This window comes from Pyricularia pennisetigena (genome assembly GCF_004337985.1).
Source record: "Pyricularia pennisetigena strain Br36 chromosome 7 map unlocalized Pyricularia_pennisetigena_Br36_Scf_8, whole genome shotgun sequence".
Classification (NCBI taxonomy): Eukaryota; Fungi; Ascomycota; class Sordariomycetes; order Magnaporthales; family Pyriculariaceae; genus Pyricularia; species Pyricularia pennisetigena.
Genome location: NW_021940920.1, coordinates 646,551 through 674,541, shown reverse-complemented (window position 1 = coordinate 674,541; position 27,991 = coordinate 646,551). Strand labels below are relative to the sequence as shown.

At 52.7% G+C, this 27,991-nt stretch overlaps 6 protein-coding genes across 6 annotated transcripts; 4 read left to right on the top strand and 2 right to left on the bottom strand.

Annotated features, from left to right (window-relative positions):
• Positions 1-2,405: 2,405 nt before the first annotated feature.
• On the top strand, positions 2,406-3,844 carry PpBr36_09320 (uncharacterized protein; the record flags this gene model as incomplete). The annotated part of the gene is made up of 4 exons (XM_029896441.1): positions 2,406-2,913; positions 2,986-3,243; positions 3,364-3,609; positions 3,738-3,844. The coding sequence occupies 4 exons, from the start codon at positions 2,406-2,408 to the stop codon at positions 3,842-3,844; spliced, it is 1,119 nt and encodes a 372-aa protein (XP_029744688.1).
• Positions 3,845-4,081: 237 nt separating this feature from the next.
• Positions 4,082-5,570, bottom strand: PpBr36_09319 (uncharacterized protein; the record flags this gene model as incomplete). Its single annotated transcript, XM_029896440.1, has 6 exons — positions 5,498-5,570; positions 5,129-5,397; positions 4,987-5,014; positions 4,767-4,900; positions 4,399-4,645; positions 4,082-4,284 (listed from the first exon to the last, which is right to left on the bottom strand). The coding sequence occupies exons 1-6, from the start codon at positions 5,553-5,555 to the stop codon at positions 4,082-4,084; spliced, it is 939 nt and encodes a 312-aa protein (XP_029744736.1). The 5' UTR covers positions 5,556-5,570.
• A 1,104-nt stretch (positions 5,571-6,674) lies between these two features.
• Positions 6,675-7,803, bottom strand: PpBr36_09318 (uncharacterized protein; the record flags this gene model as incomplete). Its single annotated transcript, XM_029896439.1, has 2 exons — positions 6,675-6,699; positions 6,776-7,803. Coding segments are annotated over 2 exons (1,053 nt in total), but the record flags the coding sequence as incomplete, so codon positions are not given.
• Positions 7,804-9,582: 1,779 nt separating this feature from the next.
• On the top strand, positions 9,583-11,712 carry PpBr36_09317 (uncharacterized protein; the record flags this gene model as incomplete). The annotated part of the gene is made up of 5 exons (XM_029896438.1): positions 9,583-10,738; positions 10,901-10,983; positions 11,172-11,328; positions 11,440-11,512; positions 11,604-11,712. 5 exons carry the CDS (start codon positions 9,583-9,585, stop codon positions 11,710-11,712), a joined length of 1,578 nt encoding a protein of 525 aa, XP_029744911.1.
• A 1,865-nt stretch (positions 11,713-13,577) lies between these two features.
• PpBr36_09316 (uncharacterized protein) lies at positions 13,578-17,009 on the top strand (the record flags this gene model as incomplete). The annotated part of the gene is made up of 2 exons (XM_029896437.1): positions 13,578-13,618; positions 13,652-17,009. 2 exons carry the CDS (start codon positions 13,578-13,580, stop codon positions 17,007-17,009), a joined length of 3,399 nt encoding a protein of 1,132 aa, XP_029744732.1.
• A 1,556-nt stretch (positions 17,010-18,565) lies between these two features.
• On the top strand, positions 18,566-26,008 carry PpBr36_09315 (uncharacterized protein; the record flags this gene model as incomplete). The annotated part of the gene is made up of 1 exon (XM_029896436.1): positions 18,566-26,008. The coding sequence occupies one exon, from the start codon at positions 18,566-18,568 to the stop codon at positions 26,006-26,008; it is 7,443 nt and encodes a 2,480-aa protein (XP_029744729.1).
• Between the last annotated feature and the right edge of the window lie 1,983 nt (positions 26,009-27,991).

The window sequence follows — 27,991 nt, the reverse complement described above, 5'->3', positions numbered from 1 at the left end:
CAGGGCTGCATCTATCCATCTTTTTTTTCTTTTGTTTTTTTTGTTTGTTTTCTTTGAGAGGGGGATTGAGGGGCGTAAGCGGGTATCATGCAAGGTCATGACGGTGCTTTGTTCGATGTTTGTTGTAGCCCACTCGAGCATTCCAAAACTATCACATATCCAAAGGTCAAAGTCATAATACCGGCTGACTTTGCGGGTCTCTACTGTCTCCTGATTCTTGTGGTTGTGGCGGCTCCAAGAGCGGGATGTTGTTTGGGGTATGTCCCCGGACTGGAGAACATTGGTTTTACTCTGTTGTAGGCAAGAGAATACTCACTTGGCCGCAAGATTCTGCCATCATATCCGGCATTTGGGGCTATATGGATGGTTGCATGGGATTTCTGTGGGTTGTCGGTCTTCCTCCCGCTTTTGGTGTTGGCTTTTTTTCTATTGGAGGGGCAAAGAACTGCGAAATCTTGACCGTTCTCGCTTGAGTAGGTAGGTATTCGGTCAATCCTTTCCTCGTGCACGCGCTATTGTAGTTTCCGGAGGCTTCCTGGCAATTTGAACTTGAAAGGCTAACAGCTCGAATTCGGACTCTGTTGGTTTGAGCGCTTTCTTCGCTTTCGTAAACTGGCTGGCTGGATGGCAGAGCTATATCATAGTATCAGGTCCGGCCTCACAAACCGCCTTGGGTCGTTTCGACGGCTTTGGAAGGCGGTTGATCCACGAGAAGACAGGGGGGGAATCCCTTATGAGTTGCGCCAAGGCAAACACAGTCTTGGCAATCCCTGCACAACTTCTTTCACCTCGATACTCCGGGGGTTTAAATCCATTAGCGTTGCAAAGGTCTAATGGATTTCGGGTCGTGATCCTCAGACCGATGACGTAGGGGAATTTGTCCACGTCTCAGCCATATTCACCGCCTACCGTATCAATGCGTGCGATCCGCATCAAAATTCCCTTTTGTCTCGAGCCTCTGGATGCCTTGCAGCGATGATAGCCCGGTTACAGGCTAGTGAGGCAGGACTTGACTCGATATAGTTCCTGGGAGCTCTTGGAAGCTGGCGCAGTGCATATCTTGGGTGCCCGGATAGCATCTCGGCGAGAAGCTGGAACTGAGGGGAAATCATGGCTGGACGAATGAATATTCTTAAAGCAAAGCAAAGGTGATGGGTTTCGGGAGAGAAATGTGACAGATCATATCATGACAGAGCTGCGTCTCCATGGTCCTCTTATGGATCTATACTCTGGTTCAAAAAGCTGCTACCCGTCTAATATTACAAATACTATATTATGCATAAATGGGTTCCGGTGGTGTCTAGGTGTCACCCACCTTCGTTGGCAAGGCCTCAAATGGGCGAAGAACCCCGGTGACAGGAAGCAAAGTAAACAACTTCCTGTCCAAGTGCAGGGTGAACCATGGAAATGTGGGAAGAGTAGCCGTCTAGAAAAGTGGACATAAGAGATATCGGATTCTAGAATAGATGATATGGCACAAGACAGACGATGATGAATCTTTCATGATGAAAAGTACTCTACGGATAGAGGTCGGTCTTCTTATTGGACCCTCGACTGACAAACGGATCCATTTCCATGCAGATTTTTCAATGCGTTGACGGGTAGCCGGGACGATGAGGGGTCCCTTCCGATCCTGTCATGAGGCGCCCAGCTAATCCGGGGGGCTGGGGGCTCCTTACGTTTTTCCTAGAGAACAACGAGTCAGTATTCAATTCACCACTTCCCAAATGGGTCCAGTGACAGCGGTCGTCAGTGTACCAACTACCAGTTGGGTACTTACCATTGGGTCTCCTATTGAACATAGAAGTATCCGATGTATCTATCCTACCCTTGTTCCTCTGATCGTCATGCTAGTCGAAAGTTTCACCAACAGCAGGATTCCTCTTCAAGTTTGTGCGCAGTCTATTTTACTCTATGTGGTGGTGTTTCCCGCCAATTGTTGCCAATTGAGTGGCATGACTTTTCCCCCTTCCTTGAAAGTGACTGAGCATTAGAACTCACCGGTCTCAAGCAGCTAACTGGGTGTAACAATGAATACGAATGAACTATCATGTGCTATTTGCCTAGGTATATTTCCACTGAGAAACCAACTCTGCCGACTGTTCACGACATGGTTCGCCCAAGGTTGCTCCGGACATTTACTCGGGGAATTGATCTCGCTCGCACTTCGAATGTAAATAAAAGGCCAGGCCGATATCCAACAGTCTCGAGAACTTATGGCAGTGGGATCGCCTCTTAAATTCGCTCGCTTAGTTGCTCTATCTCTCTGACTTCCTCCCTAAAACTTTTGTTCTCGGTCATTCCTAGGGTCTGCCACGGCGTATAGTTGATTTTTATCCGCCCAACTCACCTAGTTATACTCTTGGACTGAGTTAGCAGCCCCCTTTGGCTCTGTCAACTCGAAAATGGGCGAAGCAAACTTCCAGCCAACTCTCCTAGACCTGAATTTTATCAGGCCAGGATCTCTCAGCCTCACGAGTCGTGGGGTTGAGGAAGAACCGACATGGCAGGACTCGGAGATCAAGACTATCGAGCTCTCCCTTGGCCTATGCCCCGAGCCGATGAGCTTTCGAGTCCGACGGTTTGTCCCGGGGCAGAATGATGCACTGTCCCGGACTTGGGTTGACCCTGATGGAAGTCGCCGTAGCACCCCGCTGGCTCCTTATGCAATCGCAGACATTCCGGAAGCCGTTTCCCACATTCAGCAGTATATTCGCAACAATAGCAACTGCTTCGTGGAGGCGGTGCGTCATTCTCACCCTGCTGTCCAGTTGATCTATTCCTGTGTTCCAAGCCAGCTCTCAGAACTACGCACTATCACTGAGACGGCCAATCCCGGTTTTCCCGGCACTCAGGTCTACCTTGAGCAGCTGGAGCTTCTTGAGAAATACTCACAGCTCTGGTTTGGGATACGTGAGTCTCTGTGCAAAGGCACCTTCAAGATCCCCGGCTATCAGGCATAGCTGACTTGAGCTATCTTCCAAGGCAATACCGTGGGATCCAGCTGGCTGTGCGGCTCCGAGACCCTGGGCATGGAGCCTATCCATGAAGAGGGCTATCCGCTTCAGTGCAAGATCTCCACCCCGAGGCAGGTGGTGCAAACCGTGGGCTGTCTGCTTGACCATGTGACCAGGCCACTCCAAGCGCAGTTTCTCCAATCTCTACAAGCGATCCTCTGCGGGGACGGCGACCACTCTACCTTCCACACGCTCTTCCTTGTCGTGTTTGTTCTGCTCCATGAATGTGAGGATATTTCCAAAGACAGAGAGCGGTATGCGAGACAGAACTGCATGAAGGCAAGCAAAACACCCAATTTAATCCCCGCGGGAATACTTTTATTCTTTTGGTGTTTTTTCTAAAAAGTACCACTCAAAGCATGCTATATGCAGCTGACTGTCGAAATTTTCCAGGTCCGCTTCTCTCTGCCCGAGTACGTGGTTGTCCTCCACAGGAGCGCTCATTTTCTCGTCACCCGCTGGCTGGCCCACGCCGCCAAGGCTGGTGTGGACTTCTCGAGCAAGCAAAAGCTTGAAAGTTCGCTCGGTTTCCTTGCCGAGCCGAAGAAACAGGCCATTGTTCAGAGCTACGCCATGATCATTGCTGAGGCTTGTAAGTTGGTCAAGATCATCAAGCCCCATGGTCCACCACTTGCAACACTGTTCTTTTCCAATCATTATATAATGTATTCTTCCCTAGGCGGCTTGATTTCCGTGCTAACAAAAGGCCACTCCGTCCAGATCCGATTGTTCGTGCGAACCCCGAGACATGGACTCAAGATCTGTGTTTCGTCTCTCACATGTTCGGTGTTCCATGGGAGGAGAACGCAATATACACAGGCAACTAGAATCACTATCTAACGGCATGCAAGAGAAAATGGCTAGAGGATGTGCAGGGTACCCGGGAGAAAATGGCCAAAAGACTGTCAAAACAATGTTCAAATGAGGTAGGTAGGTGTTAATGTATAAATTGTCAAGGCCTTTCTGGATCTATGTTCAGATATGTTTTCCACATTCTATTGTCCACTTACGCCATGCTTCTCTTATACGACTTAAACCACCTGTCACCGCAACTTCGGCGCCTTTTATTGGCCAACCTTGTCGGGGAAGCCAAAGTCGGTGCCGAACGGCGGGAAGACGTAGCGGTTCAGCTTGCCATCCTTGGCCAGCTGCTCCGAGTAGTCGTTGAGGAGCTTCATGTCATCGGCGTCGAGGTCCTTGAGCTGGGCGTTGGCCTTGATGCGGTCCGGGTTGACCGACTTGGGGATGACGGTGATGCCGCGAGCGACTGATGGGTTGACCGTGTCAGAAACCTCTTGTTTTCCAAAAAAAAAGAAGAAGAAAAGAAAAGTTATCAAGATAATAAAAGGGACGGAAAGAGGAAAAAGGAAAAGCAGCTTACTCTGGTAGCCGAGCAAAACAGCGGCGGGCGAGATGTTGTGCTTCTCGGCGATCTTGACGACGGGCTCGGCCGTCAGCAGCGGGCCGCCAGTGCTGCCCAGGGGCGAGTAGGCCATGATGTGAATGCCCTTCTCCTTGCAAAAGTCGACGAGCTCCTGCTGGGGAAGCTGCGGGTGGTTCTCGACCTGGTTGACGGCCGGGACGATGGTGGCATGTGGCAGGAGCTGCTCCAGCCATGCTTTGCTGTACTGTTTTATTGTGTTTTGGATATGTTATCGTCCAGCGCCAAAAAAAGGAATCGAAACATGGACATGGTCTGGAAAAAGAGACACGTGCGGAATCGAGGGTGGCTAAGAGAAGATTACTTACGTTGGAGACACCGACAGCCTTGGTCTTGCCGGTGGCCGGGAGCTTCTCCATCAGCTTCCACGTGTCGACGTGGTTGTGGGTGCGGATGATGTCCCGGGAGCCGTCGGGGAGCTTGGGGAATTTCTCATCATCGCCTGAAGGTTGGGTACCCAGAGTTAGTTGTGAAGATGCTCTTAGAAAGGACCAAAAAAAAAAAGAAAAAACATTTGAGAAATCTCACCTTCGGGGTTCATCAGGATAGGCCAGTGCTATTCATGGCCAAAAGCCCAGTGTCAGTTTCCAGCAACTCGCCGCATCCCCCAAAATACACAGCATGACAGACACCCAAAAAAAAAAAAAAAAGATGGAGCAAGACAACATACGACAAGGTATAGGTCGACATAGTCCAAGCCCAACAGCTTGAGCGACTTGTCGAGGCCGAGCTCGCAGCGGGTGGTGTAGGTGGCCCAGCACTTGGAGACGACAAAGAGGTCCTCGCGCTTGACGATGCCAGACGAGATGGCCTCGCGGATGCCCTCGCCGACCTCCTGCTCGTTGCCGTAGACGTAGGCGCCGTCGATGAGCCTGTAGCCACTCTTGATGGCCGTCAGGACGGCCTCCTTGATGACGCCCTTGTCGCCTTGCCAGGTGCCTGTTTTTGGGGGGTTGATTGGCTCATGGTTAATAGACTGTTTTTTTCTTCTTCTTTTTTCTTTTACTGCGAGTTCCTGCAAAGACAAAGCAAAACATACCGAGACCAAAGGCGGGGATCTTGGCGCCAGTGTTGAGCGTAAAGTCCTTGTCAGCCATTGCGATTATTGTTTTTCTTGCTTTGTCTTTTTTTTTGTATGGGTATCTTTTTTTTTCGTCTCTATTCTATGTCTACTGGAGTAAAGGTTTGGTTTGACAACAATTTGCGGACACGACAAACGTCCTTTTGTTACCGGCAGAGGGGTAATAGGACCCGGGATAAATGGTCAATGACGAAACTGGATCCCCCATGGAAGGAAACAAGCAGAGCCCCTCCTACACATGTTCCGTCACCGGCAAGGTGCGCATCGTGTTGGCTTCGGGTAAAGTTCCGATAGCTACTCGGAAATCTGCCCGACCTGGTACTTTTTTTTTCTTCTTTAATTCCTGAGCGCAAATAAAATTTACCCAATTTCTTTGGTATACAAGTCCACCCTACTTTAGATTCTCAATGAAATGGAAAACGGTCGAGCTCTCCCTGTGCCATTTCTCTTGTTCAGTGGGCTGTTCTGACGAATATAATGGGCAGTGTTCAGGCAATGACTCGGGCGTGTCCCTCTCACTATCGCAACCCCATTGTGCTTGCTGAAGCCTGAGAATCCAAGATAGCCGAGAGAGCTGGCGGGCTTCGGCCAATGACCCCCCCCCCCCCCCCCCCCCCCCCCNCCCCCCCACGATTTGCGGGGGGCGCAATGTGTGTCATGAGTAACAAACAAACCCGGAAAATCTCAACCCTCTCCACTCGGGCTTGATTTGACCGAAAAAGCCATGACGAATGGTGGTTGCGTCAACTGATGCCAGGTATTTAATTACTTGCGTGTCTTAATAGTAGCTGTTGACATGGGCAAACCTTTAGCACAATGTGGGGAAGCGGACAGCAGAACGCTCGGCCAGAAGGCCTGTTTGTACTTTTGAGAAATGGTATACAAATTGAAAAAGTTTTTGTGAAGAGATAATGTGGCCTTTCTCTGTGAAGTGGTTGTACGCGGTTTCCTTCGGGCTATGTGTGAAGACGACGACGAAGCAATAAACAAGATAGTGTTACAAACCCCAGGTTTTGCAAAGGTTAGAAGGGAACAAAGAAAAAGAGAACTTCTCGCCGTCGCCGTCACGACGAGCCAAAAAGTCATAATACTGCCGCTCTTGTCACACTCGAATTTTACTTGTTTGAACAGATCCCTATCCCGCAATGAGAACCCATAATCTGCGAGACTTCAAGTTAGAAAAACCTAGCTTATTGGGTTTGTCAAAATCAGATCACGGGAAAAAGAGGTACTCACAGAAAGAATATCATCAGCACGCCAAACATCTTGGCTATTAACATGCGGTTACCCGACACGCGGCTCCAGTACTTCAGCAGCTCGCGTTGCGCGCCCTCGACGTTGTCAACCACATCTTCGGTGTTGGCGTCTATCCTTTGGATCATCTCGCTCTGCTCCGACACCATGCCGGCCAACTGCCCAAAGATGCCACCCAGCTCAGCAATGGTCTTTTCGATGGCCTCGATGGCCTCGCCTCGCTGCTGGATGTAGGCGTTGTGTGGCTGCGCCTCCTCCATCAGCATGAGCTGCTCGTCGCCCACCGGACCACCTCCCATGCCTTTCCCACCCGGCGGGTTGAGCGTCAACAAATCCACGCCCGGCGACGGAGTCCCCCTGTTTGGTGTGCCATAGAGCGGGCTAGCAGAGGACTGAAGGGCTGGCTGTTGCGCATGCTGCGAGACTGAGGAGATGAAGTTTTCTGTGCGCGATCTTGATGCCTGGATGTTCTTGGTCCGCACCTCGAGCACGTCCTTGAAGTTGGCCGAGACATCGGTAAGCTTCCCTTGAAGCAGGAAAACGACATTCTTGTTGTGCTCGCCCTCCTGGTCGGCCTTGGGATGTTGTTGCCTCGACAGCTGCTGCAGGCCCGAGATCTGCTGGTTGAGCGATGACAGATCCTGTTTGATTATGAACGTGAGCTCGTTGATCTCGACCGGCCTGTCGTCGAACAGCGTTTTCCTCTTGGCCAGCTGCGCGAGCTTCTCCAGTTTCCCCATGGTCGCTGCTATTCCGCGGCCAATCTCGGCGGCCCTGCGCGCAAATTCCGACCTCCTGGGTGGCGCACCGTTCGCGTCTGCCTTTTGCGCATCGGTCAGGAGGGAGCGCCGTTGCGCGCTCGCCTTTGCATTTGCTTGTCGTTTCTGGGCCTGGGCCAGCACCGATTTGAACTCTGCTGTCCGGTCTTGGACCGACGCGACGGCCATCTTGATAGATTGGTCGCCGAAATGTGCGAGGCGGATCGAATATTCGGCAGAGACGGTCGGAATTCTAGCGAACAGAAGCTTATTTGTCGCCCGTGATACTTGTGTAGACTGGATGTGATACTATGCGGGTCTACGAGGAAAGATTTAAAAGTATGACGACTTCGGTCGGTGTGATATGGCGTTTCGTCCCGAAATTTCAACTTGTTCGGCGTGAAGTGTGTCCTTTTTGTTTGTTGGGAGAAAACGGTTCGTGGGTGGGTAGGTTACCATGAATGACGTTTATGCCAGTTGTCAAGACTTCAGGCGAAACCAAAAGAGAGGAAAAAAAAAAAAGATACAAAGAGGCAAGGGACCTTGAACAAAGGAACTATTGCCGGCTGTCTAATAAAAGTAAGTTCACATAAAAGTCGATGAATATATTTTTACACAAGAACACAAGTACCAGGGGATCGAACTGGATGGATCACCGAACGCACGCTCCGTTGCAATTGCGATTGATGGGACCTGACTCCAAGCAGCCAAGCCGCCAGCGTGGTGTCTATTTTCGTTTCAGGGAGCCACCAGCATGTCTGTCTGGCTGCATTCATGCCTCAGGCATGTTCAGATGCCAATGATGAACCTACAGTAAAAGGACGAAGCCAAGAGGATATCGACACGGTGCGAAAGAATGCCATGAAATCACGTGTAGCCTGCTCGAGCAACTTTTTTTTTTTTTTTTTTTTTTCGTTTTCATCTCATTTTCTGCTTTGTCCTCAAGTACTATTTTTGTGCATGCACCGATCCGATTCCAGCATATGACATCAAAGCAATCCTTCAACATTCATGCCTGCAGATGTTTATCTGCTTTTGTTCCCTCCGCAGTACTGTTGTCAATCGTTGTGTACTGAGCTTGGTACACTAAAGCTGGATGCGAGGTCAAGATAGGGGTTCGCTAGTCACTTCAACAAGCATTGATTGGTCAAACTACCAAACATGTTTGCGGGTGGCGCCGTGCTCCATTGACAATGCAGAGAAGCTGCAGGAACAAAACAGGGATCAGCTCGGGAATACTATGTCGGGTACTTTGTTCTTCACCAAAACTGTACACTGCCACCTTGTACCACATACAGTACAACGCTTGCCCGTATGTGGTCTCAGTAACCAGCCTTGCTCGTTGGGGTAATTACAGTACTGCTCTACCGGAACAACCCTGGTAAATCCCTTGCTCCTGGCGCCAAGGGTCTGGAGTCTTGAGTTTTCGACAACAAGCTTCGGGACATCAAAACTGGATCCATCTTTATTCCCTCAGGGTCCCTCAGGATCTCCTCCGCCATCCGGTTCAGGGTTATGTTGTTGCCTGACATAGATGAGGTTTCATCCAGCAGGGAAATTTGCGGTAATCATAATATGCATTGACCATTCTGGAGCAGGCAGTGCTGCCAGCTCAAATGGGGAAGCAGCTGAGACGAAATAACCTAGAGGACGTTGAGGGGCGGAATACTCCGTCTTGCTGGTTATTTGTTGATTGATCTTTGGTTTCCTTGGACATCCGTTGTAACATTGAGTTTTCGCCTTGTTCGGTTTTCTTCAGCGTAAGTAACCTGGCTTTTCTATCTTGATCTCGTCTCTTCTTTTATAACCCTACCTAACCAATTGAGTCCTTCTTTCGGCTTTCTTTTCAGGTTCTTTTTATACAAATCATCCTAGACACAGTGCTAGCCATTCCCTTGCTTGATGTAATTCACCCTAGGTATTTTTACCTCGTGCTTTCGCAGCCTTCTTCTCTCTTGCCCTTTTGTTTTCTTTATTTTCCTTGCATTCGGGTTGAATCTTGGTGTTTTTGTTGTTGTTCCTTCACCCTCCATGTCCATCCCCTCGAGAGCCTACCGAATTGTGCTCCGTTTGCTTGTCGTCGTCGGGTTACTCTCAGGAACCTTTTTACTCTTTCTTCGATACCAATGCCTTCTCGGTGGTTATCCAGGTGTATATGGCGGCTCGTGCTACAGGAGGCGGAACTATGTGTCCAATGACCTCGAGACGTACACCCGCGAGCCGTATAACCCACCCCCGCACGTCGAGGTTGTCATGGTTTCCACCCCGCGGGAGCAGTCAGCCGGGACAACAGACTGGATGTCGAACTCGAGCTTCGCCAAGATGACAGGGCTGCCAAAGACGCACGTCGAGGTCAAGAAGTACGTCGCCGGGGACGAAAGCGCAGAGTATCACCCCCGATTCAACAAGGGTCACGAGGTCTCGACATACCTGAGCTACATCGTCGAGAACTACGACCAACTTCCCGACATCGTCTTGTTCATACACGCCGAGGACAACGCCTGGCACGTGGAGCCTCTGCTCTTGGGATCCCTGTCATACGCCTTGACGAGGCTGGACCTTGACCAGGTGCGCGCGCGAGGGTTCGTCAACCTCCGCGTCAGCTGGAGGGGCGGCTGCCCATATGGCATCAACATGACCGGCACCAACGACGGGAAGCTCGTGGGCCAGGAGGCCCCTTATATGTACCAGGCGTGGGTCGAGAACTTTGCGCCGCTCGACAAGACGGCCTACTTCTCCGTCCCCGAGGTCGTCGCCGCCCCGTGCTGCAGCCAGTTCGCCGTGACGCGCGAGACTATCCAATCCAAGCCTAAGGCGCAGTACGAGCGCTCACTCATGTGGCTGCAGCAGACGCGGCTCCCCGACTACTTATCCGGTCGGGTTTGGGAGAGATTTTTTCAGTTCCTCTTTGCCGGTAGGGCGCGCGACTGCCCAGACGAGAGGAAGACCTATTGTACCCTCTACAAACTCTGCCTCGACGTCGACCAGTGGATGGAGTACAAAGCAGCCGAGGAGGAAGACGCCGACTTGAGGCTGGCGCTGTCCAGCGTGTGGAGTGTCGTGTGGAAGCTGCAGGTGACAAAGCGACTTGCGCATCTTGGCAGCACCATGAGGAGGCTAAGGCAGCTGGCGCTCGTTCAGGGTCAAAAGGGGGAAGTGGTTAGACACATAAGAGACTTATACAGTGGTCAGTAGATGAAATAGAAACTGCTTGCAAACCCAGACGTCTGCAGGCGCCATCCTCGCTGCAACCTTATTATCATATTTAAAAAGTCTGCACGGACAGCTGTCCAAACCTTGATCTGCCTCCTACGTAGTAGCCTTGTGCCACGACATATTTTAGCTTCAGCCTTTGACGCCCTTGAAGAAATCCGTGCAGCTAAAGAGGTCCACGCCCTCGACCGAACCACAGCCTTGCATAACCCTAAGCTTGTGAGGTCGAGGGCCTTGGCATGTGTATGGTTTGCATACACACATGGAGGTATATAACCAGCCTGTTCTCTTCGTTCACTCTGGACTGCAGTCCAGTCTCCGATCGCACCTCTGTCGCATTTTCATGTAACGAGAAGCAGCTGCGAACAAACCCCAAACTCTAAAAAAAAAAAAAAAAGAAAATGAAGACTTTCCAGATTCTCTCGGCCGGGGCCATTAGCTTCCTCCTCGGGGGTGCAGCCAACGCCGCCGTCATTACCGGCCGCCAGGAGCTCATCACCGTCAAGCTCTGTCCGCACGAGAACCTTGAAGGAGACTGCTGGTTCATTGATGTCAATGAGTGCAGTAAGTAAATTTCGTATTGACTCATTCACTCCTAGGGATACCAATAAAAGAATGCCTATCCTCTGCATCCTTGTCTTTTAAAGGCGTGACTGACCGAGACTCCCAAAACAGCCAACGTCCAGGAGCACATGAACGACATGGTCAGCTCCTTCGACACGGGTGAACGCACCTGCACCTTTTTCGAGTAAGATTATGATTTTTTTTTTTTCATATCTTTGTTTTGAATATCCTTCTGCCTATCACTGTGGAACTTTGCTTTCTAACAGAAACCACAGGAGGGAGAACTGCGGGGGTCACTCTTACACCGCCAGGGGCCAGAGGAAGACGCTTCCCAAGGACTTTAATGACCAGATCAGCTCGCTCAAGTGCAACTTGGGTCCATAGGGCATAGGAGGAGACTGGCTTACGGAAAACCCCATCAGAAGACGCAGGTTTCTCCAGCAAAATGTAGATAAGCTTCCTTGGGCATATCTATTCAACGTTCGCGGATAATCAAACCGTCTCCGGCTGTAGGTTGGCGTGCATATTGCGCAGTTCAGCACTATGGACTGCGAAGATAAATAAATAATAAATACAGTCGATCGCGTCGGATAATGACGTTGATTGATTAGTCGTATCCTGTCAATCCGGTTCTGAATCATGTGTCATGGCTATGTACTGTGGATTATGCCGAGTGTTTTTTCAGTCTCAAAACATCATAATCACTGCCGCTCCAAGTTTAGACACAAGAATTACGACTTACAATTGTCCGGCATTGAGGAAACAGAGAAAGGGAGGAAACGTTTCAATTACATGTCTGCTATAGCATCACACAGAAATATACAATTAAAAGTGCAGCCTGACCGAATGTATTACTTTGGATATTCGTAACTGAAGCCGAGTAACAACTGAGCTATATTGCTTTCTTGTCAATCTCATATTATACAGATACAAGACTGACTCTGTGTCTATATTTTCTATGCGCACCTTTGAAGACATTACGGGATCGGCAGGGTAATTCAGTAAACACTTGTAAATTTACGAATTTACCATTATTTCAAACAATATCCTATTTTTTATTCGTTTGTTTATTATCATTATTCGTGTCTGACAATCCTGATTTTTGCTACGGCTGATTTGTGCAACCTGCTAGTCAGTTGGCATTTGTAGCTTTCGCACCACAAAAAGTTTCCAATGACAATCTCGCTGTTTTCAGACGAGCCGGAAATACATTGTCTGGGACTTGGCACGTGTAAAAAAATTCGTCTTGCCATTGAAAGAGATTTGTACCGCAGTAAAACAATCACGGGAGAGCATATTGGCCTCCATAAAAGTACCGCCTTGCCGCCTTTTGCCACACCTCAAAAATATGAACACGAAAAATCGCCGAAATTTGTCTCCCCATCAGAAGGCCCTTGTGAACAGGGATTCGGGAGGCATCCATCCCAAGTAGTGGCTGTTACTGTAAAGACAGGCCAAGAATCGAAGGTCGTTTTGACACATCGTCCGAGCATTGACCTCGCTCTTAATTGCCAAACATGACATTGTACTTGGGAAGAAAAAAAGGATACCCTGGGGGCAAATTAGCCTGAAAACGATCAACGTAGAAACAAATATTGCACAAAACATTGTTTTGTGCATGTAGTGACCTGCCAGGCAATCCAGGGTGCATGATTCTCTCTGTCTCCCCCCCAGTAGCAGTAACCATTGGATGTTGACGGAAGCAAGGTGGCCGTTCTGGCTGGGGGGCTTGTTGTCTTGGCTCCATTGCTAAAGAAAGATCATCATCCTACGGAACCCTGCGCCACGCCTACCACCACGTAATGGACGCTAGTCACAACCCAATGAAATTGGTCGGAGTCGCTGGAGAATTGATGGGGTATGGGAACGAGGTGACGATATTTCCGAATTTGCCGCTGCCCGAAATTCCGTACACTAAGACCAATTTTATCGGTTTGAATTGTCGAGTAGCGAGAAAAAAAAACAATTCTGTTGTCGTCAAGCATCACGGTCACCAACAGACAAAGCCTAGAGTCTGGTTCTAGTTGTTTTGTTTCGATTCTCCATCTACCCCGTTCCCGCCGCCACTTAGTGTCTATCTGTCAACGTCGCTACCAACCTAGTGGGCGCCACTCGTCGTCATTGCCTGGCACCTTTTTCGACCCGGGGCCGCCAACCCGCGCATGCATGCTACGTTGAGCGTTTCGAAAACTATGTTGCAGCAGTAGACCTAAAATCTTTGCCGTTCACTTCTTGCTGTCCTTGTCATAATGAGCAACAACATTCCCGGGAGACCATATCCCAATGCTACGTGAGTCCAGTTCCCCCCTCCCTCTCTCAAAAGCCCGCCGGAACATGGGTCGCATTTGCACCAAACCTTTGCGTCGGCGACGTCTTCGGCCCGGGCTGACCCAAAGCCGACTTTGGAAACCTTTAGAAACGTCGCAACCGCCTCGAACCCGTACCAGACGAACATCGGCAGGTCAAAGACGAAGAAATGGGTGACCGCCCCGAGGCAGAATTACGATGGCGATGATTGGGGTAACGACTTCGACGATGAGCCCGAAGAGCCAGCACCACCCCTCCCGGGGCAGGGGACAGGACGCCATGAGATGAGCCAAGCGACCGACACGGCTCCGGACATGCGCTCCTCGCTCCCTTCAGCTGGAACGCGCAACCTGTCGGGCCCGCCGAGTTTGCAGCTTCAAACACAACAGTCTACAGGCAGAATCTCTCCGGGGGCGTTGCCGTCGGATAAACGTCGTTCGTTCACATCCGGCGGCCTGGGCGGGCCAGCGGCGTCTGCTGCTCAATCGCCAGTCCTTCATTCGGCACCAGCTGTCCAAAGTCCTCCACCATTCTCGAATCTTCCCTCCCGGCAGGGCACCACATCTCCGACAGTCGCATCCCCTAGCAGCCTGACGGGTGCCCCTCCGAGTACTCGCGCAACTGAGAACAACTTCCCTGCGCGCAAGAGCAGCCTCGATACGAAGGATGGGCCACTGGATTTGACGAGCGGACCTCGGCGGCAAGGCGGACTTGGCTCACCGTCCGACTCCAGACCTGCATCTGGGCACGTCAAGCCTTGGATGGAGCCTCGTTCTGCTTCTCCTCAAGGGCCACGTTCGCCTCCGGGAGGCGTCAAGTCGCCAACCCTCATCCGTCCCTCGGATATTTATCGCCGCATGGAAGAGGAGAAAGAAAAGAAGCGCCAATCTCTCGATTCGAGCAGACCTAGCGTGGACAGCGCCACGGGCAGGCCGGGCACCGTCGAGAGGGCAGAGTCTCCTGCGATAAAACCGCCAGTAAATCTAACAGATGCACCTGGACAAAGTGTGCGATCCAGCTCTGATAAAGAAAACGCAACTGCTGAGTCGTCGGGCACTGGCGTCGCTGCTGGCCTCCCGACTGTAGCCGAGCGCAAGAGCGAATATGGCTTAGATGGCTTCGCCAGTGGGTCTGGGTCCGGGCCAAAGTTCCTGGAGTTGAACTTTGATACAGGAGACCTAGATGCAAAAGATGAGACGGAGAATGTCAAAACCGCATCTAACCCCACGGATACAGCGACCGGTGGCGCTGCGAGTGCTGAAGGGTCAGCGTTGGCTTCGCATTCGCAGAAATCGGACAAGTTGCATGAAGGGCCCCAAACGTCAGCTGCAGCCACTGCAAAAGAAAATGCAATTGTTTCCACGGGTGACAAGGAAATGATGAGCAGCTCAGGCCAAGATGCAAAGCGTACCCCACAGACGGATGCCACGCAAGATGAAGACAGGGAAAACGAATTGAGACGCTACTCCAGCAGCCCAAAGCTGCCCGACTTTGCAAGAATGTCATCATTTGGGTTCGACTTCCTCAGCACTTCTGCCAAAGATGAGGATAAGCCGCCAGTTCCAGTGATTGCTAAAGAGCATGAAGTGTCTGCTCAGCCGCCGGTTGGTCTCAAAGCCACCACAGAGGGGATTTCCAAGCTGGGAGAACTGAGCGAGACAAAGAAGGAACGGCAAAATGAAGCAGAGCCGCAGCACGCGCAAGCATCGGAGAAAGACGTTGGCAACATGGACGTGCCGAAATCACACAAAGAGGAAGGCACGATTGGCCGCGTGTCTCCCGCACTGTCAAACAGCTCGAGCCCCACACCAGGAACCAACGACATAAACACAAATGCCAACAACCAATCTCTCGGATTGGGACTGGCAGTCGACAAACGGGCCTCGGCGGAGCTGGCGAGAAAAGTGTCACAGAGAAAACCCGTTCCGTCGTCACAGATCGAACCCGTTGCAAGAACTGGCACAATGGACACGGCCGCCGCCGTGAAGGAGAGCGACAAGCTCACAGACGAGATCATCAAGTCCTTGAGCCCTCAGGTCGCAGCCAGCGACACTTTGTCTACCGGCAAGCCTCCCGGCGATTCGGTGCCACGGGAAAGCGCTTACCTCGGGGATGTGTACGACTATTATGGTTCGTTCGATGAGAAGGCGGCCGAAGAGGAAGAGCCCGTTCCACAGAAGAAACTCGACAGCCGGCCAAACTCTCCACTCAAGGGCAAGGTGCTGCCAGCGACTCCCAACCTGGACGATGACGTTCCGGACGGATCCATGAGCCCCAAGCCTTTGAACACACATAAGAAACAATCCTCAGTGGACGCTCCCACTAAATTGCGTCAACGGTTTTCTTGGGAGGCTGACCAAGAGCAGGTCAACTCTCCGTCCAACCCAGACCTCCCAGCCTTGGTAATCCCAACGGAGCCCCAGGCCAACCCAGAGCCTGAGCCCAAGAGCCTGAAGATCATTCCTCCTAATCAATCCGACAACGCGCCAGTGTCGTCTCCTATCTCCCCTGCCCGGGATAACTCTGCGATTAGCCCAATTTCATCAGGTTCTCCGAACTTGGAACGCCAGATCTCTGAGTCGAGCATGCTTGCCCCTGAAAGCCAGACGGCTCCCTTTGAGTTACCATCTCCTATTTCGGCCCTCTCGGACAACCGAGACGCATCAGTGGCACAAGAGCAAAATAAGAAAACGCTGGCCGAGGAGAAGGAGTTCATCACAACCTCGACTAGCCCAGTGGAGGCGGAGCACCCAGCCTTATCCCCAACGGCGACAACGGATGATTCTCGTGATGAACAGCAGCCAACCACACCGATCAACATCGCACCAGGCTTGGCAAGTATCCCTTTACAATCTCAGACACCCGAGTCTCCAAGAGTCAAGATTTGGACGTTCAGGGAGATAATGGCACTGCCGACCTCGGAGGAACGCGTTGAACGTATGATAGAAACACGCAACGTCTTTGCCAAGCTCGACTCTGGCCTTGCACCATGGATTGATTCCATGACTGCTGGTCCGGAGCACGCCAATGCTTCATCCTCACTCAAAGAAGACGTGAACAACTTTGCGGCTGGTCAAGGTGAAACCCAGCGAGCAGGAGGAACAGCAGCGCACTTGACACAACCGCAACCATACTACCAGCAGTACGTAAATGCAAGCAACACGAATTTGGCAACCTCAGGTGGAGGTGAAACTACTAGCCGTCCTCTTAGCGGTACGCCGAATCTCTCGCAGCTCACGAGTGAGTTCAGGCATTCCGGTGGCCAGGTGGGTGCCAAGGGTAAGGAGTTTTTGAAGTCAGCCGGCAAGGCCGGCAAAGGACTGTTCAGCAAGGGAAAGAGCAAATTCCAGACTGCTCGGGAAGAATGGAAATAAGTTTTGGGTCCATGAATCATTTCTTGCGGACGTATTCTTGTCTGATATGGTCGTCTGGCGGCTCATGTTCAGCATACCTTTGATCTCTTTTCTTGTTCTATTTGTCTACCTAACTATTCCGTTCATACTTTGCTACATTGTTTGATGAGGTTAGGGTTTTGGTGCGGAAATGGAAACGGAATGGAAAGCGATTTGTTTATTTCTTCTTCTTTTTTTTTTTCCCGTTGTACAAGCACCAGCAAATGCCCTCGAGCGAAACCTGCATTTGAGTCTTAATTTATGCTTCGGTTCTAGACCTGGAGACGGGCATAGCCGCGACAACGACGTCTTACGAGACATGCCTTTTGATGTAAGACCTGATTTTTGGCCCCCCCCTCATATGAACTGGTGTACAGGGCACGTCATTATTGGTGGCCTTAGTCAACGACGGCTAGAGACTCTGCACGGGAGGGTAGGCGATGTAACGCGGCAAGTCATCGTCTGCCAACCACCTCAGCGAGCGCAGAGGTCAGGCTGGGTGAGGGTGTACATGGGCCGTAAGACGGAAGGAAGCTTAGGAAGCTAACTTCTGGTGGGCCGCTTGTGTTGTCTGCACCCAGTCGTTACCGGTGCCTAAAAACCACTTCAACGCTTGTGCTAACCCGTCTCTCAACATTCCCTTGCAGAATGCCTACTTATTTAAATGAAGAAGTAGCTCACCTCATTGAACATGCTCTGACCAGCAGTCGGCTGACTCATTGAAGAGTTCCTGCAATAATATTGGGGCGAGCTCACTCGCCACATTGAACATTTGGTTGCCTACCGTACAAAGCATGCCTTTGTGTTACCATGGTGGATTCGCCGAGCACATTTCTGCAGTCTATCGGCTATTGTATTTTACCAAGGCCTGATGTAACAAGGGTCACATCTCCACTGAGGAAATCAGCCACGATACTAGCAGACAAGGGAACGTCTACAGAAGGAGGGAAAAACAACCTAGCTAGGGCTGCGCCATATGCCTGGATCTATCTATACGAACAATTGACGATCCAGTTATTCCTAGGCAGCACCCGGTGGCTCCAGCGATTATCCTTACCAACACTGGGAATCCTGGCGACGGAGTAACTAATTTTGGCCCTCTTTCGCCTTGGGGAGGGGAAATTGATCAGAAACTCGTGGGCCGGCTTGTTAACTTGTCGCTGAGCGAGCAGTCATCTCGCCAGCGACCCACCTCAACAAGCCCATGCACGCCCATCATTGGTCCCGACGGCGAACATCACCATCACAACGGCGGGCCGTAGTTGAAAACCCGCATCCACTTGGGGGAATGCCATTCTGTAAGTGGGTGGATCGTCCTGGACCACGCAGCCACAGCCGACAGAAACTGGAGCTTGTCAGCCTGACCACCCCCTGCCCCCAAAAGATATCGATCCACTCGCGAGCAGCCCCCCCCGGATCCCGCGTCCGCTCCTGCTGTGTGGTGCTTGCAGTCGAGCTTGGGGGGTCGGGGTCCCTTTGTCGGCTGACGGTTTTATTTTTCATCTTTTTTGTCCATAAGCTTGCCTGTATTTGTTGTCATGTCCAAGCCTGAGCTTTTGGATGTTGGCAGCTGTTTGAGTAGTACAGGGCTTGAAGATCGCGACAAGCTGGACCGTATCTTGTCAAGCTCCCCCATCTCGTCGCAATTGTCTAATTCACCACCTCAGCCCACCAGCCCACATACAGCTGCAGCTGCAGCCTGGGCTAGGAGCACGGTCGTCACATCTCCAGCACAAGGGCCCCAATCGACACCATCCCCACAGCGGAAGGGAGCAAACGACTCGACGTCGCTGTCTCAACTCCATCATCGGCTGCGCCCGTTGGCTGCGCCGCCTCAAGAAGCAACCACCAACGACACCACGGCGGACGGCGGCGTCATTGTTAAACAAGACCAATTTGACACCAACAGATATACGACAGCGCCCGGCTGGTCTTGCTCGTCTGAACTAGTTCCCGTACAGTTGCCGCCGTCGTTGGATTCCAGCGCTACCGGTAATTCTTCTCCAGATCTCCAACTGTCACCGCACGCGCATCTCGCCAGACTAAATTGCGACGGAAACCACCCTGGCGCAACCCGCACAAGACTTGACTCCAGATCGACCAGCTTAAACGTCGCCCTGGCCCCTGCGCGCAACGCAGGCGAGCAAAACAACAAACCGGACTTTGCGCCGTTGTCGCCTGACATCACGGGCGCTAGGCTGGAGCCTTTGGGCAAAGACGCCCGTGAAAACGGCCTTGTATTGGAGGGGGCCGCAGCCGTGGCACCCAACGGCCGCGACAGGCCCGAGGAGGAGCCGGAGCGGAGCGAGGGTGATGGTCAAGAGGCAACAATTGACTTTGCCGACGCGACCTGGGACGAAGACGGAGACGACCACTTCACTCTGGTTACGCCTCAATCCATAGAGCTCACACCAGCAAAGGGCCAAGTGCGCATTGTTACGCCCCGGCGCGGGTCGGCCAACGCGATGATTTTTGGTCACAAGCAACAGGGTCAGCAAGACCAGCAGCATCAGCAGCAGGGTCAGCAGCAGCAATATTTTCTACCGCAGCAAAACCAGCAACAACAACGACAACAGAATCATCAGCAATATGGCCAGCCGCAACAGTTCCTCCCTCAGGCGCAGGGCCAGTTTGTTCAGCTTACTCCCCAGCAACAGCAGATGCTTCAGCAGCAATTTCTTCAGCAACAATATCAGCTCCAACAGCTGCAAATGCAGCAGCAGCAGCAGCAACAGCAGCAACAGCAACAACAACAGCCGCCACAGCAAAATCTCCATCAATACCAGAATCAACAGTTTCAACTTCAACCACAACAAGCATATCAGCAAGAGTCCCCTGAAAATGTCGGTCGTCAATCGTCGTTTGTAGGGTTGCCCCTGATTCGTCGCACTTCCACATTTAGCAAGTCGCTCAGTAAATCATCCGACGATTTCAAGGGTATTGCTGGTGGCAGCCCCGATCCCAGCCCTGACCCCGGTGCCCGGTCGGATCAGGAGCTGTTCTCGCAAATACCCATCCCGCCGATCCCTCAGGACCCTGAGCCCGGTACTAGCACACAACTTAGTTATACACAGACGCCCATCCACATGAGCAAGCCCGTTTTCCCGTTTACACCTGTCGCTCCTTCCGGTAACTTTGAGGTCAAGTCGCCCGTCGGCCAACCAGGACGGTATGTAGAGCATGGGTGGCAGGTGGACAGCCCTGTCGAAGCGAAGGCGCAACCCGGCAAGTCTTTTGGCAGACTTCTACAACAGCAACCCAAATCTCAGCCCGCTCCCCAACCCCATACCCAGAAGGTTACCGCTGAGAGTACGAATGTCAACGACTACAATGCAAACAAGCATACATCTCCGCCCGTCCGGAACCAGACGGGATTTAGCCCACCGATTCCCGCCGGCAATGGAAAACACTTGCATACGCCTCCCACAGCAGGGTCCGGGTGGACGCTCCAAGAAACAAAACCGATGGAGCCGCTGCGAGCCGTGCGCCCCCGCCAATCTCAGCTCAACATGGGTGACCAGTATGCCCTCGACAAGGAGACGGGCGCATCGAGTAGGGTATCTTCGTCACCACCAAGCTCTCCAGAATATCGTCGTGACGACGAAAAGGACTCTCCGGCTGGCTCTATGGGCACTCCAGGAAGGAAAGCAAACAAAATCCAGACTGGCCACCCGGCCGCGGGACTGGGTGTCAGCCAGCAGCAGCAGCAGCAGCAGCAGCAGCGCTTCGATGAGATGTCCCCACTTGAGCCTCCAAAACCGATATTCGACCCCAATGGCATCACGCGGACGCAGACGAACGAGTCGGTGGAGTCAAACGGGAGCTTATTGGGAAAGCTTCGAAGCAGATTCAACCATGAAAAGGCAATGACGATGTCGGCGAATGCAGCGCCTGGCAATACTCCCTCCGCAGGACGGCTGAGCGTAGACCAGAATAGGAGGAATCCGGATAACGTATCCCTTGCTCCTAGCTACGACGGAATGCCCGGTAAGAAGAAGAACCGTGGCTCGTGGCTGGCATTGCGGGGCGACAAGAAAGCTGGAGAGCAGATCGAGGCTGATGGAGAAGCTCCGGGGGAGCAACTCGTGTCCTCACCCGTGAAGTCAACAACGTTTGGGCGCAATGGCAACGGCCTGCAGTCGGCGCAAGCACCGCAGACGGGCCCGCAGCAGCCTGGAGGACCAAATGCTGCCGTCCCTGGGAGGCCATCGATGTCAGATGCACGCCCCAACGGAATGGCAGCTGCAGCTTCTCAGGGAGGTGCTCCACAGCCCAGCCAGAAGCAAAGCCTATCAAACAAACTGTCTGGCCTCCTCAACACTATCACGGATTCCAAACCTCCAAGGCAGCCACAGCAGCAGCCTCCCAGCTCGTCGCATGGCCTCAACCCAGTCATGGAGGAACAGTCCGGGAACCAGAACCAATTTGGACAAGGCTTGCGTCCTGTGACTGCCGGCGCACCATTGAGCAGTGGTCAACAGCAGTCCAACATGACGGCTCTCGGCTCCGGGCCGCCCGGCCAGCCACCCCCAGGGGCAGCTGCCCTGACTGGACTGTCTAACAAGCAAGAGTCTGCGAAGGCTGACCAGCAACCTGGCGCCCAACCCCGTATTGGCCTCAGTGCACATCCCGCACTGATTGGGACACAGGGGCCTGCGACCAGAAAACGCAGCGACACCGCGAACTCGAGACCTTTCACATCTGCATCCAACATGCCAGCGCAGCAGTCCTCGGATGTTGAGTCCATGAACCTTGGGCCGCCTCCTAGAACAAAAACAGGCGCGCCATCCATCGCAGAATCCGAGCGTAGTGCCAAGAGAGTTTCTAGCACCTCGGCTTTCCTGAGCGGTCTATTTGGCATCAAGGCTGGCAAAGGCAAGGAATCAAAGTCGCAGGCTGATCAAAGTCAGATGACTCCTCTCAGTCAGACAGGTATGGGTGGTTCGGCTCCCCCCAACGGGCCTCAGCCAGGCCAACCAGTTCCCATCCAGCTTGGCCGTGGCATGCCGGTCCCAGGCCAGCCATTCCTGATTCAGCAACAGCCGGGGCAGCCCCCTATGGTGGTGCAACCTGGCCCTCCCGGGGCACCGCAACCGCAGCACACCCAGCGCATGGTCCTAGTCCCTGGCCCGGACGGTCGATTGGTAATGATGCCTATACCTCCGGGCATGGAGATACAGATGCGGCCACGTCCCGGCATGCCTGGTCAGCCACCGTCTATGACCCTGGTTCCCACACTACAACCGCAGCAACAGGCTCAAACAGGAGTCCCGGGCTCTTCACCCCCGGTTCCGCAAGGCCCACCAGGGCAGACTACTACTCACTGGCCGCTTGGTAGTAATGGCTCGCCACAGCCTAATCAAAACCAGCAGGCATCCGCCAACGTGACCCCGGCCCATTCTCCTCCCATGGCCGGGGCTAACGGTTCGCAGTGGCTGGCGTCCGGTGCTCAGGGTCAAGCTGCACCTGGCTCGCTGGCAGGCAACGCTCAATTACAACAGCAGTTCCAGCCTGCCCAGCAGATTCTAATTCGTGGTCAGTCGCCTGATCATCGCACGCTACCATCCCAGATGCTGCCTCCCGGAGGCTCAGTTGACCAATCGGCAGGACTGAATCAACCCTTTGCAAATGTGGCCGCATCCCAGCACCCGGAACACAAGCCCCTGGGATCGCCACCGCTCGGCCAGAGTCAAAACAACCTTGGAAGCACGGAGCGCGCGGGAACACCGCCTAGGTCTAAGCACGACCGTCGTCGATCGTCGGTATCCTCAGCACAGCACAGTCCCCAGCTGGTTCCCCATGCCTCGCCGCATGTCAGGCGTGTCTCTACGCCGTCTGCGTCGCTGGGACAGCACGGAAGTCCTGCTTTCCAGCCAGCAGGCGTTTCTATGCCGCCTGGAACGACTGCTGTACCCGGGACACAAAGCTCGCAGGCTCCGGCGAGGACGACGACATCGCCGCTTCCTAGTCCGGGACTCGCCGACCAGGCACAAAACCCTTCTACGTCTCCCCATACCAGCCCTGGTCTTGTAAGCCAAATGGGTCAACTCAACTTGGGCCAAGGTCCGTCTGAGGGAATGCAGGGCCAACAACAGAAGCCCCAGGCCTTGCCAGAAGAATCACCGGCGATACCATGGCAGACCTACAACAACCAGGCACCGGCCCAGGGAGGGCGCCGGCCTTCAAATACCTCGGGTGCACCGACGGAGCATCAGAGCAGCGCATCGAGATTCTTCAACAAGCTCGCTGCGCCTCTTGCCAACGTGGGCTCGGGTGGGCCCCAGCAGCGGCAGGAACAAAAAGTCGACAAGAAGGCAGATAAAAAGACGGAGAAGAAGAAGAGCGGCCTAGGGTTATTCAACATGAAGTCATTGAAGCACGAGGAGCCGGTACCTGCCGAGGCACAGCCGGTGAGGCTTGGGCCGCCGCCTGGTGGCCCCCAGTATGGCGATAAAGGCCCACCGACCATGTACGGACAGCCCATCAACGGCCTGAACAGCGCGGCTCAGCACCAGCAGCAGCCGTCGTCGCAAGGTGCTCAACAGTCTCCTCCTGTTGGCGCTCCTGCCAACCAAAACCAGATGAACCAGCAACCTACAGCTCAAGGTCAGCAGCAAGAACAATTACAGGTCCCAGAGGACGCCCAAGCTCAGGGTGGCATGCGTATGGGTCAACACTCGCAGCTGCAGCCAGGCGTCCCGACCTCGCAGGCCCAGATTTCTGGTATCCCCAACACTGCTGCTGGCTTTGCCCAGTCACCACCACTACCGGGGGCTCCATTCTACTCTCCTGGAGCTGTACCTGAGCCGCTGTTCAAGTCCAATCGTAAATTGGTGCAGGCGCAACAAGACGCTTCTTCCAATCAGCACAAGCAGGGCTCCGCGAGCCAGCCGCAAAACAATGAGCCCATTTACGCACCCGTTGGGATCCCTGCTGGATACGCGACTGTTCGCAGCGAAGGCAGAATGTTGCAGCACAGTGGCTCGCCGTACCTTGTCTCTCATGGCTCGTCTCCTAACCAGTATGTCGGTCATCCAGCTTTCCAAAGCCCTCAACACACGCCACCTCAGCAGCAACAGCAACAGTGGAGTAGCTCATCGACTCCGCCGCTTGGGCAACAGCAGCAGCAGCAGCAGCAGCAGCAGCAACAACAAGCTCAGCCTCAGCAGTATCAACAACCTGGTAATTACCAGATGGTTATGCAGAGTATGCAGGGCCAAGGCTTCAACACGACCCAGGGCCCTAGGTATATGGGCATGCAGAGTCACGAGCAACAGTTTGTAAACCAACAACAACTGCAACAGCTGGCGCAACAGCAGATGCAACAGGAGCAGGGACAGCAGCCCCAGTATCCACTGCAAGTGAGCTCTGCATTTAACCAGGGAATCGGGCAGCCTCAGCAGTTGACCATGCAACAACCGCAGCCACAACACTTCAATGTTCAGCAAGGCGTCCCTGGCCAGCAGGGCCAGCAGCAATACCTCGGCCAGACCACCACCCCACCAACATCGGGAGGAAACTTCATAACCATGGGCGGTTTTGTCGGGTCGACACCGCCAACTCAAGGGGGACAATTCAGTCCGCCTCAACCTGGGTCTCAACAAGGCTCCCAGCATGGCTCGCCTGCTCCGGGCTCAGCGGCTTTCAACGCGCCCCAGCAGCAACACATGCAGCAGCAGCAGCAACAGCATCAATACCCGCAGCAGCATAGCCACACGCCGAGTCCATCACCCAGCCCGGCACCCAACGTGGTATACCCAGGCGCTGTGCAAGCTGTTGGTCAGCCTGGGTCTGGGCGGCCGACTCCTACTCAATCACCAGATCCGGCTCAACCCCAGACCACTTCGCCACCTTTGCCGCACATAATGCATCCTGGATCTCCTCACAGCTACCCGCTGCCTGAGTCGGCCCGTGCCACGACCTTCTCGCCCGTCAATCCTGCAGCTAGGGCTATGCCCAACCCACCTCTGCCCCAGCAAGGCCCCATGGGAACGATACCAGAAGGGACTGCCCAGCAACAGCAGCAGCTACATCACCAGCAGTCGATGCAGCATCTCAACGACGCTGATCTCCAGCGTCAAAACAGCATGATCAGCCAGGTGTCGTCGGTTCACCCGGCTGGTGGTTTTGCGTCCACCAACGAAGTATCCCGCATGACAAGTGGCGCAGGAAGCAGTGGAGGCGGTGGTCAGACGGCGGGGCCAGTCATTTCTTCGGCCGAGACATCGCCCATTCCAGAGCAGCACGCTAAAATGGCCAACATCAACTCACAGCAGGCCAACCAGCGCTACGCGCAGGGCCAAGTTGAAAACATTTACGATACTTCACCGCGTATGCAGCCCAACACCCATTCCTCTCGCCCGCCCATGGTAAAGGCTGGGCCCACGGCGTCTCAGGCAGCCTCACCGCCGCCGCACGTGGTATATTCACCACCTGCATCACAGGCTGCCTCTCCACCACCGCACGTTGTATACTCACCGCCCGTGTCGCAATCCGCCTCCCCGCCGATTCCTCAGCCTGTTGGTCCGCCGGTGCGTTCCACCGATCTGCAGGCACAACAGCAGGATCAGCTGCGGGCGCAGAACGCCTCGCCACCTTCGCAGAGCAGCAGCGCCACGGTGATACAGCCACAGTCGTCCGAGCCGCCTTCGCCTACAGACGAGGAGATTAGAAAAGTCGGAGGGACGACGACCGGTCACCTGACGGTCAATGGTGGCTCCGACAACAACGGGGTTGGTGGGAGCAAGGGTGAGCTGGGACGCAAGGCGACGATCCGGGCGACATCGGCGGAGCAGTACGAAGAGGCAAAGCGAAAGATGCTTCTTCGGGACCTGGAGGAGAAGATCCCCGTCTTCATCCAGGAGGACCCGCCACCAATCAAGAAGGAGGAAGAGACCACGGTGCCCAAGATGAGCGCCACCAGCTATCCGGGCCAAGAGTGGAATCCATATGGCGACGGGTTTGAGACATGGGAGGATTAAGGGACGAAGGCGGAGTTGATGACATTGCATATAACGTCCAATCATGTTTCATCTGAGGTCTTTTTGGAGAAAACAGGATTTCTTTTCTTTTTGTTTTGGAAAAAGAAAAAAAAAAGATCTTCGGAATGACTGACAGGTCTGTTGTTTCAATCAGCTTCTTTATCTTTACTAACAATGTTTCACTCTTTTTTTTTTCCCCCTTTTCATTTTTCCTGTGATGTATATTCATATGTCAGAACCTACTTTCTTGTTTATATCCCTTTGTCAGCTTGAGTTTTTCAAGGGGTCTATAATGCATAATGATTCTAGCATTGCAACTCTTGTGCTGGCATATGTTGGTTGAGGCCAGAGAGCCATAGTTCAGGTCAAAGCAATTCCTAGAGAACAGGTGAATGAATGAGCATCTGGTCGATCTCGGGCAAACTACATATTTATTGATACGAGATTCAATCTTGGGATGGGTAATTGCTAGGGTCTCAAAAAAAACCGCCTAGACTAGTTTTCATCTCATCCTTGCAAGGCACAGCCACGACCTGTCAAAACTCAGCTCGGTTGCGGCCCAGGACCAACTTAGCAAAGCCTTGGAACAAGCGGCTGAGCAGGAACCATCTGAGCACCGACAAGGCCTTTTTGTTTTTTTTTTTTTTATTTTTATATAAATTTTTTATTCTCTTCAAACCAGATCTAACGCCAAGAGAAATCTTGGCCATGTACATGCTCGTCATAGGGGGATTTCAGCTCCCACGTGATCCCACTACGGGTTCCTTTTTTGATTTCTGGCGGGGGCGCCCATCCGATTGCGATATTAGGCAACCCCCCTTTTTTTGATGACGACTTTTGGGGCCCCTAGTCGCCTCTTTTCCCGGCCCCGAGAATGGGCTTATCAGCTAAAACAGATGCTATCCCGTTCCCCAAGCGCACTAGGTCCGCACAAAAGATAAAAAGATTTAATCGTTCTTCCACCATGGCGCTATGAAGAAGTTTCTGTCAAGTCAATGGGGAGTTTTTATTTATTTGGCTTATTTTCTTGACTTTGTACTGTAGCATTGGGGAAAATCTACCACGCCCCGAAAAAGCTCGACCGGGTTTTGGTATCAAAGAACAACAACCCCTCGATAGTTTTCTTTGCAGTTTGGGTCACAAAGCCAAGCCGTTCAGAGTGTATAATGCGACATCGACAACAAGAGCAATCATCCGTCTACGACGTCCAACGGCGTATTGTATAGCGTCGACTTTCGGCAGACCCCAAGACAAGATCTATTATGACGCCTCGGTCACCCAGAAATTCCTGCACAAGACGGGAGATTTACTACAACAAAAACAGAAAGCCCGGCAGCGGTCTCGAGACACGGCACAGGCACAGGCACAGCGGCATCTTCATCATCATAAAATCAACATCATAACAATCTTTTTTTTTTTTTTAAAAAAAAAAAAAAAAAAAAAAAAAAAAAAGGAGCGGCATTTACAGACACGACACAACAACTATGAACGTCCGCACTCCACCTCGCCGCCGTCCCTTCAGCTATGCCCCGACGGTCGTGATCACGGTCTTGGCGGTGATTGGTTGCTTGGGCTTCTTGTTCTGGAATCTGAGCCACGACGACCTCAGCCCGCTGCTGCTTATCTGCGTCGTCTGGCTTACGGTGGGTTTGAGGATCTTGGTGAAATTGGGGAATGCTTAGCAGGTTTCTTTTTCTCTCTCTTTTGTCCAGGTTTTATCTTTTTTCTTTCATTTGTACATTCCCTACGAAGATATAGATAATGATAATGTCGCACGCAAAGATGTCTGTCTACCTTGTTTAGGTAGTTATGTATATTTATCATACCCCCCAAAACCGTTCAGCTTTTTTTTTTTTATCTTGAAGGACGCCAGATATTTCTCATCAGTCGTTATCACAGTAGAGTCAGTTAATGGCAAGCAATCTTTTTTTTCTTCTTTTTTGTTCTAGAAGAGGGAAATTCCACAGATTAGCAGTGTTCACG